The sequence below is a fragment of the Centroberyx affinis genome, unplaced genomic scaffold, assembly GCF_046629955.1.
Source record: "Centroberyx affinis isolate AG114_WGS23_722 - 3 ecotype Tasmania unplaced genomic scaffold, CSIRO-AGI_Caff_v1 ptg000678l_1, whole genome shotgun sequence".
In the NCBI taxonomy this organism is placed as follows: Eukaryota; Metazoa; Chordata; class Actinopteri; order Beryciformes; family Berycidae; genus Centroberyx; species Centroberyx affinis.
This window is the reverse complement of record NW_027279299.1, coordinates 179,367-196,337: the sequence shown is the minus strand read 5'-3', so window position 1 is coordinate 196,337 and position 16,971 is coordinate 179,367. Positions and strand designations below refer to the sequence as shown.

General features: G+C 40.9%; 1 protein-coding gene across 1 annotated transcript in view; it reads right to left on the bottom strand.

Annotated features, from left to right (window-relative positions):
• Window positions 1-13,173: 13,173 nt before the first annotated feature.
• lhfpl4a (LHFPL tetraspan subfamily member 4a) overlaps window positions 13,174-16,971 on the bottom strand; it is a 40,143-nt gene continuing 36,345 nt past the window's right edge. Inside the window, exon 5 of the mRNA XM_071519265.1 lies at window positions 13,174-13,227. Coding sequence (XP_071375366.1) covers window positions 13,174-13,227 — 54 coding nt within the window. The remainder of the gene's footprint in view (window positions 13,228-16,971) is intronic.

Below are 16,971 nucleotides of genomic sequence, written 5' to 3'. Positions count from 1 at the left end.
ATCATGCCTGATAAAAATATGTTTTCAGGAGTGTTTTGAAGGATGACACAGAGTCTGCTAGCCTTATCTCTGCAGGCAGGGCATTTCAGAGTCTAGGGGCCCTAACAGCAAAGGCCCGGTCACCTTTAAAGCAGAGCCTGGGCTGAGGAACAGCCAAAAGGGCCCAGCCCGAGGAACTCAGGCTGCGCGCTGGCTTGTCATAAGGGGTTCGGAGGTCTGATAGATGTGATGAAAATGCTTGTGAATTGAAAAATGTAGTGACAAACTGGCAAGTGAACTGATTCAAATGGTGGTGATTTGATAAACATAGAGCCATTTTCATCATTTATCACCACTTTCTATCATTGAACATTGCCATTTATCATTTAAGGCGAGCCCCAGAAGGGTGGAATAACAAAAATTAACTTAGAGGAGATTATGGTATTCCACATTGAAAATTGTCTCCAGTGAAACTGTAAGCAACTGTGAGTTGGTGAAGTTCCACCTCCACAGAGCCATGCTACTGTCCATCAGGAGAGGGGAATCCTTCACTAACAGGCAGGACCAGGTGAGTTCCTTGCTCCAGTCTTTCAGCATGGAGGACCGTCCAAGGAAGAGTCTGTATGCAGCTGGTGTTGCCTATAGCAACAGGTAAAACAGAGGAACAAATTAGGTGAACATATAATTTCATTTGAATGATAGAAAGTGGTGATAAATGATGAAAATGCCTCTGTGTTTATCAAATCACCACCATTTTAATCAAATCACTTAACAATTTACCACTCAGTTTTTCAGTTCACATGCATTTTATTCACTCTTGTTTTTAATTCACCAGCAATTTCATCACATCTATTTTTATCATTTCATTTTTGTTACTTCCACCTGTGTGTTTGTTTGCACACTGAAGGTAAGGGATGACGTTTTCCAGTTTTACTGCCAAAAAAACTAACGCAGACACAGGGGTAAAGCTACTGTCCTCACACACACACACACACACACACACACACACACACACACACACTGGTATTGCTTCAGTATGACGTGACTTGGCATCTGTGCCTTCAGTGCAGATGCTCTGATATCAAAATGAAGAATCTCATTCCAAAATGAGCTGTCACTTCATCATACAGAATGACTGCTGGCATGAGAGTGAAGCACATTTTGGGCTGCTACTTAAGATATGAGTCATATTAAGACCTTTGCTTACAGTTATGTTGGTGAAGACAGAATCATCTGCGTTTCTGAAATGTTGAATTTCTGCATTCTTCAGCAACATCTATTCATAGTGGATGTCTATCACTTATGAATAAATGGAAACTCAAATATTGAAATACCTGTAGTCAAGAGTAGGGAATGATATATTCATTTCAAATGTATATATACATTAATTTATATTTATATATATTAATTTATATTAATTTCAAGTAACTAAAATTGTGCTTAAGATTGAGTCTGTTGGTCTAAGGCCACCAGTGTTGGGTGGTTAAGTGTTACAGTAAGTTATTACTTTACCCAGCAATGTGTAGTGTAACAAATTGATATTTCAAGTCAGTCAAGTTACCAGTTAAAAAAACATGAAGTTGTTAATATTGCTATCACCCCCTCTAAATATCAGATTAATGACACTGATTTGATTTCCTTATAATTAGTCGTTGTGCTCTCACACTGAGGAGAAATAGTAGAAAAGTTGTCTTTCTCTGGGTGGAAGTATTCCCACTACTTTGATTTTATCCAGTAGAAGGACGACAAGAACACTGGACATCAACAGGTTTCCTGATCACTCACAGGAGAGGAGACTAACTGATCCTGATTTTAGAAGGGAAGAGAGGATGAAATCACGTAATAGCAGGAGTAGTGTAATGAATCACTGCTCCCAGGGAGTAATAAGTAAAGTAATAACTTTACTTTTGAAATGAGTGACTTATCTACTCACTCTCTGACTTGTAAAGCATCCAGACTGTTTGTGGTTTCTGTGTGGGACCGGTGCTGCTGTGGTCGGAGGGCTTGGTGTCCGCCACCGGCTCTCGCCATCAAAGTCAAAGCGGCCCGGCGACGCCCTCAGCAGGCCTCCTCTGTGCCCGCCGGCACTAAATATCCCCCCCCCACCCACCCACACACCCACACACACACACACACACACACACACACACACACACACACACACTGCCCACCCCACCTCCCAGTATCCCATTGGCAAAGTCCTCAGAGAGCAGACAGACAGTGCCAAGCGCCAGACTGACCATCTGGGTCTCAGCCCTTCTTCCTCTATATCTCTCCCCTTCCTTTGTCTCTCTCTCTCTCTCTCTCTGTCCAACCCCTCTCTCCCATTTCAGCATAATTCTTTCTTTTTTTCTCCTTATATATTTGATTTCTATCTCTTTCTCTCTTCCCCTTCATTTCACTTGTAAAAATATTTTGTCCTTTTTGGACTCTATTTGTGTGTGTCTCACTTTTGCTCTTTGGTTACTCTGTTTAAAGTGACAATATAAGTGATAATATAAATAAATGCCTGTTCTGCTACTCTCTATCACTGATTGCTATAACACAGTAATGATTCAACCTATATTCCATTCATGAAGGCTTTTCCATCTGCTGTTCTAAACAGCCGGTGTCTGGTAGCTCTTCCCAGAATAAACAGAAGAAGAACTGGGTAGTTAGCATGAGCAGCGATAGCCACCATGGCTGAACAGACAAAGAAAAGAGAAACTCAAACGTTATCAACAGAAAAGGAAACTTGGAAAAGTATCTCTAAAAGGCTGGAAACCAGATCAAAGAGGGTGTGCCTGGACTTGGCTATAGTTATGTCAGGTGAACCCAAGTACTATATGCAATCCCTACATTTTTGTTAAGAAAAGTAATTCAGCAAATGAGGAAACTACTATTTTATCCTCTTTAGAGACCAGTAATGTGGAAAAGCACCAACATACCTTGGCGAGGGAATTTATTTTGTATCCAGACTTACCAAGCTTACTTCAGGATCGTTTAATCGTATCAAACTATTTCACTGCTTTACCAGATCAGTTTGTTTCAAGAAATGTCCCTTTCTTCAGGAGGATGTAACTTGTTTTAAGACTTTTGCTTTAAACAAAGGAAACTGTCTTAACACAAATTTCCTCTTTCAAGATTCAATACCTTGTTTGATCATTTCTTGAAAGAACTGTTCATTCATATTGGCACGGATCAAGTCAAATTCATTGAAATGAGCAAAATCATCCAGTGTGGTGAGGTCACTTATTCTTTAATAGGCTGTATAACTCTGGACACAAGATAGAGTTACTTGCCAAACTTGTCAGTTTCGGCAGTGATCCAGACCCTCAGGCAGCCTCCCGTTGACATTTTCCCCGTCGTGACCTTTGACCTTTGATAGTCCTTTGATAGCCGACTTTGGTCCGCCAGGTCACAAAGACGCTCTGCTGGGTCGACGCCTCCCTTGAGTTTGCGTACAAGACACAGACAGACAGACAGATGGAGAGAATGACAGAATGCGAGAATGGGAGGCAGAGAGGACTGGGAGGCACATCACTAAGGATCTCTGTTATTATCCCCCATGCAGCCAGCAGTCTGGACACGCTGCTTCAACAACAAAGAAAGCGCCGATCTCTTCTGACGTACCGTGCGGCCCGGCGCCCCCCCGGCCATCTTTTAGCCGCTCCGCCGCGGCTATAAATAGCGCCGGCTAGCGCGCGCTAACCAACTCAGTGGGGTGGAGAGATTCGTGCGGTGTGCCAGGAGATGTTTCCACGAGGTCGGGTTTCACGTTAATGCGTTTTCGCAGAACGGCCAGTTCCCCTCGTCCCTCTGAGCCCGCTGCTGTTGCATCCGGACGCCACATGCTGCAACTTAAGATGTTCAGCGCTGACGGAGAGGAAGGTTCATGTTTGAAACGGATACTGTTTGTCTGCGTTGTGCAGCATGGCAGCTATGTACTGTATGTGGCAGATTAGCTCTTCTGTTTTGTAGCTGGGTGACCCTTTGCCTATATATTCATACTGTCAGTCTCGTGGCTATGCAGAGTCATGATTATGCCTATGTGCTACGTTCCCCAGAATCACTAGGTACACTGTCTTCAGTCTTTCTCTTTCATTTTCTTTGGCCATTTACCTTCAATTGCAGGGAATGTTCAAATTGTATTCAAGTTCAACAACAGGGAAAACTTAGGGCCTTCTGTACAGCTGCTTCTGAACTGGTGTTTTTTAATAGTGGTGCTGTTTTTTTAGTAGTGGTGGTTGTGTACTGGTAACCTGAGTTGCCAGATGGTTTGTTACACAGAACCATCTGGGAAGTCGTCCTTGGAAACTGCTTGGAAAAGGGCAGGCACTTTCAAAAAATACTTGGCAGGTGATTGGATGAACCATCTGTCTGTCACCGTCTATCACGGGCTAATTTCAACCAATCAGATCAACGAACCATATAAACAAACTCTTGCCGAAGCCGGTCGGGAGAAGACCGAAAACATCTTTTCCATCCAGAAAAGCCTTCTTTGCTCTGCTTTCAATGAAGAAATACTCTCCAGTTCAGAAGTAACTGATGTTACAGCAGCATCTACGCTAGCCTCTTTAGGAGCCGCCATTGTTGTGAAGGAACAGTCGGCTTAGGTGTCGCTTCTCGCCACACCTAAGCCCCGCCCCCAGCTGCCCTCATAGGACGCTGATTGGTCCGCACCGCTGTGGTTCAGCCACAAACGCAGAACTTGAAGCCTGGCAAGATGGATTCTCGCGTGATCGTGATCTCGCGAATCCAGCTGCCTCGCAAGGTAAGTGTACTGGTACACTGCAAAAAAAATATCCATTTTAACAAGTCCTTTAGTCCTTGAGTCAGTCTTATTTTGAGTCTTGAATCTTATTTTTCTCAAAACAAGTGAAAGCGTGATGAGAGAACTTGGTAACTTGGTTTCAGTGCAAATCAGCTTTCTTCGGAAATTTTCTTTTATTAAGTGACTACAATTTGATACTACAGATCTATCTTGTTTCAAGATTTAGCTTTTTTTTGTTTCAAGAAAATTCTCAAAACAAGTGAAACTGCATTGGTAGATTGTATTTCAAATGCTTCAAGGAAAACAAGATTTTAACAACTGATGCTAGACTGAATAACTTGTTATTCACTATGGTTATATGTCAGAGGACCCTCTGCCTTCTAAGAGATGAGTGGACCACAATAACACCAGGAAAAAACACTACCAGCTCCATGATGATGATTACACTATTATTTAAAATATTGTGAGCCTCTCAGCGATAGTAGCAGTAGCAGCAGTATTAGTAGTAATAGTAGTATTAGTTGTAGTAGTAGTAGCAGTAGTTGTAGAAATAATAGCAGTAGTAGTAATAGTAATACTTGATTTATGTTTAATGTGTTTTTAAACTCGTCAAATAAATCAAATCAAATTGTTATCATTATTAAATGTAGATCACAGCCAAAGTGTATATAATTTCCTTATTGGTTTAACATGACCCAGAAGAAGACGTCTCTTTACCCCTCAGTGAGCACTGCCAGTGTGTGTGTGTGTGTGTGTGGCCCCTGGGGACAGGGCTTGGTCACTACTGATAGTGCTGATCAGTGACAGTCCAGTGGCACTCCTTAACGCCTTGCTGCCTCACAAACAGATGGGACCAGAGGAGCACTGTCATCATCTGCCTCTCTCTCTCTCTCTCTCTCTCTCTCTCACACACACTCACACACATACACACACACACACACAAATTCCCTCATATGGACATGTTACACAAATATAGACACACACATACACTTACAAATGCAAACCATACACGTGTATGGACACACTTGCCTTCATATGGACACACATGCATAAATGCACGTGCACACACACACACACACACACACACGCCTTCACACAGTGACTAGGTCTGTTTGTTGCCATATCTGCACCCCCCCGGGGCGCCTTGTTTCAGCAGTAATGACTCCTGTAAAGACCATGGGGAGAGCAGGGAAGATCAGCCGTGGGTCAGCTGCTTGCTTATATAATGATGTACCAAGGATGAATGGAGGGGCACTGAATAGTGTCTCTGGTCTAAATTCAGATGCAGACTGGCAAGCAGAATAACATCACTGCCATATCTGTCATTAGTGCTGAGTGTGGTGGGGGCCTGTCTTCCAAATTCACCAAAATTGTTTTATCTACTTAACTATGGGGTCGAGATAAAGCCACATAGAATTGCAAACCAAAAATATATACAATATATACAAACACAAATGAAGAATTGTAAACAAACCCCTAAACCTAACCCTAACCGAAGTATTGAAAACAAAAAAACAACAACACAATTTGTAAACAAATCCTAACTATTGTAAACAGTGGGAATTTGATTCATCAATTTGGAAAAGTTCTAAATCTCAACAATAGAACATTTCGGTCACAGTCCTGCCATTTGAAAAATTGCCAATTTTTGGCCATATGTTAAAGCTATAGAAAGCAACCAAATGTGGTCTGACACACTTTTACCTTTGCAAAGATTTACTTTGGTTGCTCTAACAATTGGCAGTAAAGGAATTATGCCTCCCTTCCTGTTTGCATGTCTTGGCTGTCCACTTCTTTTGTGCATCACGCCCAAACGGTTACAACTAGGCTGTCAAAATTCTGTGATACAACGATGATGTAGGCAGTTGAAATATGCTGTGTGTAACATTTGGTGGAGAATGAGGCAACTTTGTAGGGGAAATAAAAAGTGCCTGATGGTGGCACTATGGATCATGATCACACTTTGAGGTCCATCCCAAACATTTGGATTGGCCAACTTCATTTGTACACCACAGCCAAACTGTTTGGATTTGCAAAACTCTGGGAAGGCTAATAAGCCGTAATCTAGGAAATCCATATATGCTGTGTGCAAAATTTTGTTGCGATTGGATTAATTTTGGGGGACAAATAGCAAAAACTAGGTTTTGCATAAAATTCAAAACTATCATGGAAATGAAAATCAGGAGTTATTAGCCATAACGTGAAGTTGTTTGCTATAGCGCCACCATCTGGTCCATCTGTGTCATTTTTGTTGCCTGAGTAGTGAGAGAGATTTTTTTAATAAAAGGCCAATAAGAACAAACTAATATATCAATCTAACCTTAACTGTGATATTTTAAAAACCTTAACGATGATATGTTATACTTACAGGTACCACTTAATGAACTTTGTAAAATTACAATTACAACAAATACAACCAAATACTTATTATGATATCAATATTCAATCAATTTATTATTTTCTTGTTAAAACAACAACACCAATGATAATAAAGTGGTGTATGACACTGGCTGCCATGTTGGACTCTCCTGTGACAATCTTGCATAAACATTCCATTTTCAACACTGAGAAACATCACAGCATCTCATAACCATAGAAAATAACATTACAACCACAGCAAAGCAGTGAAAATAAGAAAATATATCCTAAAAAAATAAAAAGCATTCAAGACACTGAGATAAATAGCCAGGGGGATAAAATATAAAACCACAGTTTCCATATCTTGTGTTGGCACAATTTAATAACACAAATGTGAGGTGAGGGGGGGGGGGGGGGGGTAGATCAATCATTTGTAAGTGGATGTTCAATAAAGGAATAATAATAATAATAATAATAATAATAATAATAATAATAATAAAAAAAAGAAGACAGCTTTTGAGTTGAGTTGCCCTCACTGAGCTTGGCCCCGGCATATGACTCATTCAGCAGGACTAACAATTACCGATGAAGTTTAAATGTCATGGTTGGCACATTTGACGCAACCATATCAAAAACTAGACCACAGAGACAGTGCAATCCACAAATCATTAAAAAAACAACAAAACAAAACAAAAAAAACAACTATCTTTCCTACAAAAAAATCTGTCATACCAAATTCCCTCTCATTTCTGCACTGTGCAGTTAATCAGTACAAAAAGTAGAATGTGTGTAAAATCAGTGAAACCAATCTATTTGCCTTCCACAACAACTGTACAGACAAACCAAATCCATAAACAAAAATATTTTAGTGGTGACTGTAGTTGCAACTCAGTCTCACATAATTTTGTGAAATGAGCACGAACTCTGAAACACAGATTATGCGTTGTGGACATGAATAACATGAATGTTATGTTCCTCCACCATGAAAGGATTACGTGACAATAGCAAGAATTGGACATGCTATTTTCACCTGTTCATCACATGAAAAGGTTAAGTTGAGGCAAGTAAAACAATTAAGAACCAAAACTTTGGTTAAGGTTAGGGTAAGATTTTGGTAATGGTTACATAAACAAATTTAGCTGAAAATGGAAACTTCACTCACAGTAGGAAATGTCTCTGCATGCGTCGGGAATTGAACCCGGGTCGTCGGAGTTGAGTTGGTTAGTGACGCAAGACTTGTAACTGTTGCATATTCTAAATACAAAAAAAAGTAACCGTATTCTGTTTCGTTACCTAAAAAAATAAAATAATGTATTCAGATCACAGATATTGGTGAAAAATTAGAGGATTACTTCTGGGAATACTTCTAAAGTGAAAGTGAGAAACTCAGAAGGCCGTTTAATAGTGGCAGGTGTTCTGAAATTTGTGTTTGAATGCAAACCTGAAATAAATTTCATGAACTTTGTAATTTTTCACTTTTTCTTATCTCTACCCAAAGTACCCAAAGTAATTTTAAAATCACTTAAAGGGTCTATGTGTAATTTCTGGTCCAATGCTGGCCTCTGTCGCCCTCCGTAGAGCGAGACCACCATCGGCATGGTGGGCAGGTTGGACTGTTTCACCACCAACAACAAGGAACGTTCTATCATGTTTTACAGAGTTGGCGCATTTTTTTTTATTCGATGGATGCTTGTCGTGATTAGGATACTGACATCATCATGATTTCTGTTGTCTGTGGATTTTTTAACATATTGATGGTAAGGAGTCACTATTTTGTGAGTGAAGTAACACCACTTCTCCGGCGCATAAATGTGGAGCTGTTTCAAGCTGTTTGGAGGATTATATACATGCCAAATTTACCAAAACACCCTACCGATTAGTCTCAAATTATATTTTCTGTTTTCTGTGTTTTGCTGATAATTAAGGCAAAAACAAATTGTCACATTTTTGAATGGACCTTGGCGTGGCAGGAGGGCCTTCAAACAACAACAAAAACATTAGCCTCCGCCCGCTCCTGTGTTTCTGAATGCAGAAATCTCTGCAGCACATGCATCGTGGCTGTTCACTTTGTTCACTCACTACCATTCAGGAGCCTCTGCTGATATTTACTAGTCATATTATGTTTCAGTAAAGCAGAAATATTGCACATTTAGCCTTTAAAGTAATTAGAAGTTTGGGTAACCTCTTGGATTACACTGCTGATTACAATTTTGTTGAGGTAACTATTAACTGTAATGGAATCCATTTTTAAACTAAGCTACACAACCCTGAATGTCTTCGCCTATCCACCTCCCCCAACCTCCACACCCTTACTTTCCACCGCGCTATTTCATGTTGAACTACTCCCTGTTTCTAGTCCTGTCTCCTCCACCTAATCCTTTCATGGTGGGGAAACGTATTTTGCCTACTTTTCACGTTGTTTGCATTTGAAGACATTGTGCTCATTTCACAAAATTTCACGAGACCAGGCTGGTAGTTGAGACAGATCTAGTGGGAAACTCGTGTCCTGAGAAGACCCTAAGACTTTTGTTATTCTCTCAGGGGGTTACAGTCACATGTTGAAACAAAATGTCTCAGTGACGTCACCCTTATCGTACAAAACTCTCCGCTGAATATAAAACTTTCTAAATATTTGGAGGGGGCCCAGTATGGGACCATGCGGAATCCCGCCCACTACCGCCAAGGTGAGCCGCCTCGGTTCCGTACTGTCTTCAGCCCAGAAAGATTATATGACAAACTGGGGTGCAGCACGCACACACACACACACACACACACACACACACACACACACACACACACACACACACACACTGTAGTTGGAGTCCCACTTTTTTTGTTATTTATTGTCCAAAACAAGTGATATCAAGCACACCAAAGTATACATTTATGTGTATTTTTTTCACCCTTCTTTTAATAACCCCCACCTCCACCACCCACCCACCCACTTTCATTGCCACGCCCCTCAGGTTGGTAAAAAACGGTCTGAGGACGAGAAGCACTCCTTTTAGAAAAGCCTCCCAAAATGGAAAAATTAACAAACAGTTGGCAATTAACAAACAAATAAAAAGATGAACAAGAAAGAAGGAAAACAGCTCCTCAAAACACTAGTATGATACTTGTTCATATTTTACCAAGAAAACATACATTTTTGCATTTACAAGGTCTAGAAGTGCTGATTGGTGGAAGTTGAGGGGAAGAAGGGTGTTTTGGGGCCAAAGTCAGGATCTGGGTCTACAGTGGGATCTTGGTGGGTAGTATATCAGGCATTTGGGATTTCACGCATTTCTCAAATTATTTGCTACAGCTTCTAAACAGGAGCTGCACCGCTCGTGGAGGGAAGAGGGTAACACAATGTGGGGAAAGCACCATACAAAGGAATTAACCACACAACCGTGCAGCTTTCCATTCCCACATGTTGTATCCTGCCAGGGTTTTGACAGGAGGGTGGAGGAGTTGCTGTAGCACTAGAGGCCAACTCCACTGACCTCTGGGCGCCAGCACATCCAAAGCAGGTTCCAAATAACATGAATTCTATGTGAAGTTACCATCAAACGCAATTCCCCAGATGCAGAACTTCAGCAAACTTCAGCTCAGGCCAAAGGGTCACAGCAAAGGATCAGGAGCTGGGAGTTTGGCCCATGCTGTAAACTTGTGTGAAAACTTTAGGACAAACTCTAAGAGTTGATAACCTGGCAGCCTGTTTCGATCTGGACTGGGTTTCCCAAAACCAGTCAGCTTAAAGATTATCTGGCTTCATTTGACCTAGAATGGGTGAATAGAACTGAAAAGACGGACATACTGTATCTCAGTGTTAAGATGCTTTTGGGAAACCCAGCTATGGTTTAGAATCGAATTATGTGTTGCATCTTCCTGAGATGAATCGCTGATCTGTAAATATGCATGAAAATACTCACATGCCATTTGTACGAACCAGAGGTTCCTTTGCCGCGTTTGCTTGTATAGTATAGTATCCCTCTGTTGTCCAGAAATGTATTTTTCAACGCTGTCAGGCATATTGCCAGAAAGCAGCATCGAACATTTGACCTTGGTTTTGAAAAGAGACCCATCCTCTGCTATAAATGTGCAGAAAAGATAAAGAGCTTTGTGCCAGCAGAGACTGCGTTTGAATTGCATACATTTGAATTTGATGTGCTCATATTGAACCACTGAATTAAAAAAAAAGATTTAGTTGAATAAATGAATTAAAAAACGGATTTTGTAAGGCACAATTTGAAAATGAATGCAAAGCCTTGAAATTGAATGTGATTATTTCTGAATCCAATTTGAAACTATCATTTCAAATTCAGTTTTCACAATTCAGGTTGAGCGCTCTGAGACACATCTGGGGACTTAGGAAAAGCTAACAAACAACGATTCAACCCAACAGCGTCTGAGAGCGTACCCGTACTGGTACACTAGCTAGTTCAGGTTTTTGTATGAATCTTGTTTCTGCACTTTCACAAGCTACCTTTCAGCCAGGAACTCTAGAAAATTGCACCAAACAGGTAGCATATGTCTGGAACTAGTAGTAGTAGTACCAGTACTGAGTTTGAAATTATATTTAAAGGTTAAATTCAATAATAATCAGATTCAATTTCAAACCATTGCATTCAATTTCAAATTGTGCCTTACAAATTCCAATTTTAAATTCATTTATTAAACAAATATTTTTTTTAAATTCATTTATTAAACAAATATTTTTTTTAAATTCATTTATTAAACAAATATTTTTTAAAATTCATTTATTAAACAAATATATTTTTTTTAATTCAGTGGTATGAACGTGGCAAATTCAAATTCACGCAATTCAAATACAGCCTCTTCTGGCACTAACCTCTCTCCGTACAAAGGGTCCTGGGTGGAATGGGACCAGGGAAAACGGCCCAGCGCACGATGGCGTTGCGTTGATGAACGTGCGCCGGCTCTGTCCTCTCAACATGAACGCTCAGCTCTGTGCTCTTCACTCAGCGGCCCCGGATGGTGCTGCAAACCGCCTGTTGAACTCCACTCGCTGTGTCTGACTCTGAGGACCGCTGAGCATAGAGTAAGCCTTGTCTTTGCAAGCCTGAGATAGATGCAGCATGCAGGGCCTTTCCTTGTGGCGGGCGTTACAAACAAAACCCAGTGGACTAGAGCAGGAAAAAAATAAAAAAACAGAACGTGGTGAAATGCCAAAGAATGAAATAGCTGAAGGCGGCGATGACATTTCTCATGCCGGTTGCCTTTCAGCTTCCTTGTTTAGCTGCTATCATTAGCAATGTTGTGTTGAGTAAAGGATGACTGGTGGGTCAGAGTTACACACAGGTTCAAAAGATTGGTAGAGTCCACACTTCTTTCAGGACATGACAATGGAAAAGGGGTTTTCTATTCCACAGCTTCCAGGGTTATTTCATGTCGGGGCAAAAAAAAAAAATGCTTGAAGCGTCTCTTTTTACCCTGTTTCCATAGAAACATCTCATTTACATATATCATTTTTTTGTAATTCCTGGGATCAGACCCTGTCATGTACAAAGAGAGAAGTTGAAAATTGGCCTGAAAAAGACGGTCTTCAAAATTACACTATGGCTGTACAAAATTCTTCTTTTTTTCCTTCTTCTTGTGGTTTTTTTGTTAGTTTTTTTTTTTTTTGGCTTATTTTATTATTATCTCAGAAGTAGCACCTGTGTGCTTTTACATACGCACTTCATAATGATTACTTTTAAAGCTGGAAATTGCTCGTTTTCCACTCTCGTTATCAATAACTTCATAATCTTTGTTATAACAACAGTATGTGACAGTAACACTGTATGCCATGAATGATTTTATCCCAGAGTTTTATAAAACTGATCATTAATATTTCCTCTCCGGATGAATTTCTCTTCAAACAGACAAACAGTTTCTCTTTGTCAATAAATTCCACGTTAGTCCTATCTTACAAACTGCTGGGCTTTGGCCTCCAAGCCCAAATCGAGGGGTTAACCTGAAGAGCTTAGGAGAGGAGGAGGAGGAGGAGGAGGAGGAGGATGGAGGAGGAGGATGGAGGGAGGGAGTTGGAAGAGCAGGAGAGGGAGGAGGAAGCCGGAGGCAGATGAGGAGTTCGGTTCTCAGTGGAACCGCTGGACTCCAAACCTTGGATCCTTGGTGTCCCGGATTTCAATCTGGAAGAGGCACAGAGAGAAAAGAGAGAGAGCATCAGGGCGGCTGCAGTGATGACGACATCTAGATGAGGAAAGTGGAGGAGAGGGCTACAGGGGCGAGCGAGGGAAATCTCAGGCATGTACCTGGCCAGGGGAGAGAGAGGAGGGGAGGACACAACAGAGGCTGACAAGGGTTCATTCATGCCCTGTGTGTGTTGTACAGTGACTCTCTTCACTCAAATGGTCCAAAATGCCAAAACTTACATAAAAACTTCACATGGCGCTGGCACAGATCTGAACTTTTTTATGTTTGGATAACTAGGAACCAGTTTTGAGTATTTTCTGCTTAACTTCACATAGCATTCATGTACTATGTTGTGCCCTAAACATACATTTTCTTTTTGATTTATTTCAAAAGTAATAAATGTAGTAAATGTAAATACAACAATTTTTGTTTTATTTAAGTTGTTATGCACATAATGCATATGTATATTAACTAATTATGACTCAAAATTGTATTTTATAGATTTTTCATTTTACTGATTGTCAGTTATTTGTAAACTAAAAATTGTAATAAAAACAAATATATATAGTTATATGAAATTATTAGTTGAACATGGCCCCCATTCATCTGTTACTTAAATCAAAGTGAAAATAACTGAATAACTTATTTTATTACTTAGAATTTGATGTTATTTTGCTCAAACTACATACTATTCTGTGTGCAGTTTGACAGGTTTCATTGTGCTTTCATGGCAAGGACATATATACCGAATTAATGATCAGTTTATCAAATAATGATCAGTTAATTAGAATGTGATCTCAGGCTCTAGTTGATCAGCTGCTTACATTTCTTCTATGGAGAATACAGTAACATGAGCAAACAGCTTATAACAAGTTACATACTGTAGAAGCTCTGCTGATATAACAATGTGATTTATTATAAAATGCCAGAGTATGTGTTGTCTTGCCATCATAAAAAGCAACATATATCACCATACATGTGAATGTGTGAGTGTTGTATATACAGCATGTATATACAGTATGTGTATTTGTACAATTTGCACTGTTTGTCCTTTGTTTAAGTTCCCCTGTGTAGGAAATGTGCTATATAAATATAAAATATAAAATACCCAAATTTAAAAAGTAAACTGTTCCACTATGGTTCAGACCAAATAAAACCAACTGTAGTGTGATCGATCTCTTAATGACTTGGGAGACAGTGTACAGCTATGGCATCCCGATATTGATGTGACAGGACTGCAGAGGCTCGGGTACCGCGGCTAAATGGATGTGGCTGTTTGACTGGCATCGGCCATGTAATCACATCATCATTTGTGGATGGTCATTTTGGATAGTTATCTCTGCACTTAATCTCCTTCCTCTGTGTGCCGGTCTGGTCGATTTGGCTGTGAGTGGAAGCGGCTGAAGCGGTGTAAGGGCCCTGACATATGAGTCACTGTGAGCCGGCGAGATGTGGAATATGAAAGGGACAAAAAAAACATACTAATGTAATAGGATTGAAAGGTCACACCTCAATACATTTTCTCTGACATTTTCCAGACTCGACTCCTTGAAACAACGCTCCATTCTGTTTGATAAATGTGTATTCCTTCTCTCAATGCTGTATTATTCTAGATGGCTTTTGCTGTTTTTTATGTTTGAAATGTATATTATAAACCAGTGGTTCTCAACGTGGGGTCCAGGGACCACCAGGGGTCCTTGAGGAGGTTCCAGGGGGTCCCTAGCAAATTGCTGAATTGTTCAACTTCAGCATTATCTCATTTACAAGAAGTTAACACACTTAGAGAATGTAGAAGAATGACTGTTTTGATCATAGTTTCACTGTTATCTCTCTACCTACAATACAGATAGTCATGGGATTCTGGACAAAATCATATCTAACAATAAAAATATTTTCAGATTTGGGTTCAAGAGACAAAATCTCATCAAATGGGGATCTGTGGCTCTAATGTGAACTAAATTAGGGGTCATTGATATGAAAAAGGTTGAGAATCACTGCTACGAACTATGGCGTGACCATGAAAATGGCAAGTTTTCATTTCCTTTGAGAAACAGCGGCTACCCTTTGCCAAACTTATTACACCATTAAAAGATAAGTTTGGCGATTTTGGACCTATAAATAATTTGTCTCTTACATACGTGTAGTATTTAGACCTGCAGGGAAAACTGACTCCAGAGTCAGCTGTCGGTTGAATAGACAGCTCCACAGGGAGCTGAGAGTAAACATGACACAGTTCCTCCATTACACACACTTTCACTAATCAGGAAATCACAGGACTATTTTCTCTGCCACAGCACAGACTGCTGAAAGTGTGTTACTGGTGGAGTGATCTAGTTTTGGACGGTCAGATTGTAAACAGTAGAGTTTGGAAGAAGACGATCTGCTGAGTGGAAATGGTGCGGTGCCACTGCTTTCATTACTGGGCCGTGGAGAGAAATATGTCGGTCGGTCGCCATGTCGTTTTCACAGACTGGCTTTTTTGGAGATATTTTGACAAATGTTTGGACTCCATATTCAATATTGTCTGTGGGGCCAAGTACTACAGGGATGTAAGAGACGAATTAATAAATGCTTCTGTTACTGTATGTCACCCGCTCGCACATTAACAGCACACTAACAAAAACTCCTAATGCAAACGGCAACTACTTACTGGCCTGTCAATAATGAGGACATAATGACCCAGTGACTCAATTAAGGCAATCTGATTCGCTATCCTAACCCTCCATCATTAGCCCAGTCAGAGCCGCCTCTGGATGAACCTCCTGTTTGTGACCGTGGGGTGGGTGGGAGTCTTGGGGGGGGGGGGGGGGGCTGTGTGGCAGGATATTAATAGCTGTAGCACTTTCTGATGACTCATCCACCACGCAAGCCAATTTAATGAAAATCGGATTACAGCGAAAGTGAATCAGTGAGGGTGGGGGGGGTGGAATAGGTGGAAGGAGGGGTGAGCGGGGGATTATGGTGTTATTAATCTGTTCAGGGCGACCCCGCTGCTCTACCTCGGTCGCACTGAGCAGGTGTCAAATGCGGTTGGCCGGGGAAAGGCCTCGGCGCCTCAGACGGTATTAAGTCATCGCATTACTCGCCTTGGAAAAAACATACGGCCGGGGTGCCAGGACGCCACCTGGAACATGATACTACAGCAACAACCACCCACCCCCCCCCCCAAACGATGTACAGCACGGTGTTTGTCTCTGGATCAGTAAGGTGTGGTGACGCACTGGGAGGGACGGACTTGAAGGCGGAGTTTCTCTTCCAAAACGTCTCCATTGCATTAAAAACCTTGTCGGTCACATACTGTATTTTTGCATTTTTATGTGCTAAACACATAAGGTGTTTGGCAACAAGCAAATCCCTCGGGTCCTCGGGATTGTCCAAAGACTGATGGTTGGAGTGCTTGCCAGAGATAAAGAAGAAAAGTACTAGCCAGTCAGACCAGTAGGCTAATATATTTCTTCTATTCACACCATCAGGGGCACAGCACGTCAATCTCAACACACTAACAAGTCATTTCCTATGTTCTGCAGGTTTTTACGAGGGAGCAAATGCCACACAAAGACAACATCAGGAGAAGTTAAGGGGAGAGTTCACAATGCATCGCTCTTTACAAGACAGCAGACAGCCACTGGTTTTCAGAACCAGCAAAAGGATCCAGGTGCATGCAAGGGTCACATGCTACATAGCCCGATGAACATGTCATATTAAAGGAATAGTTTGGTATTTTGAACCCTGGGCCCAAA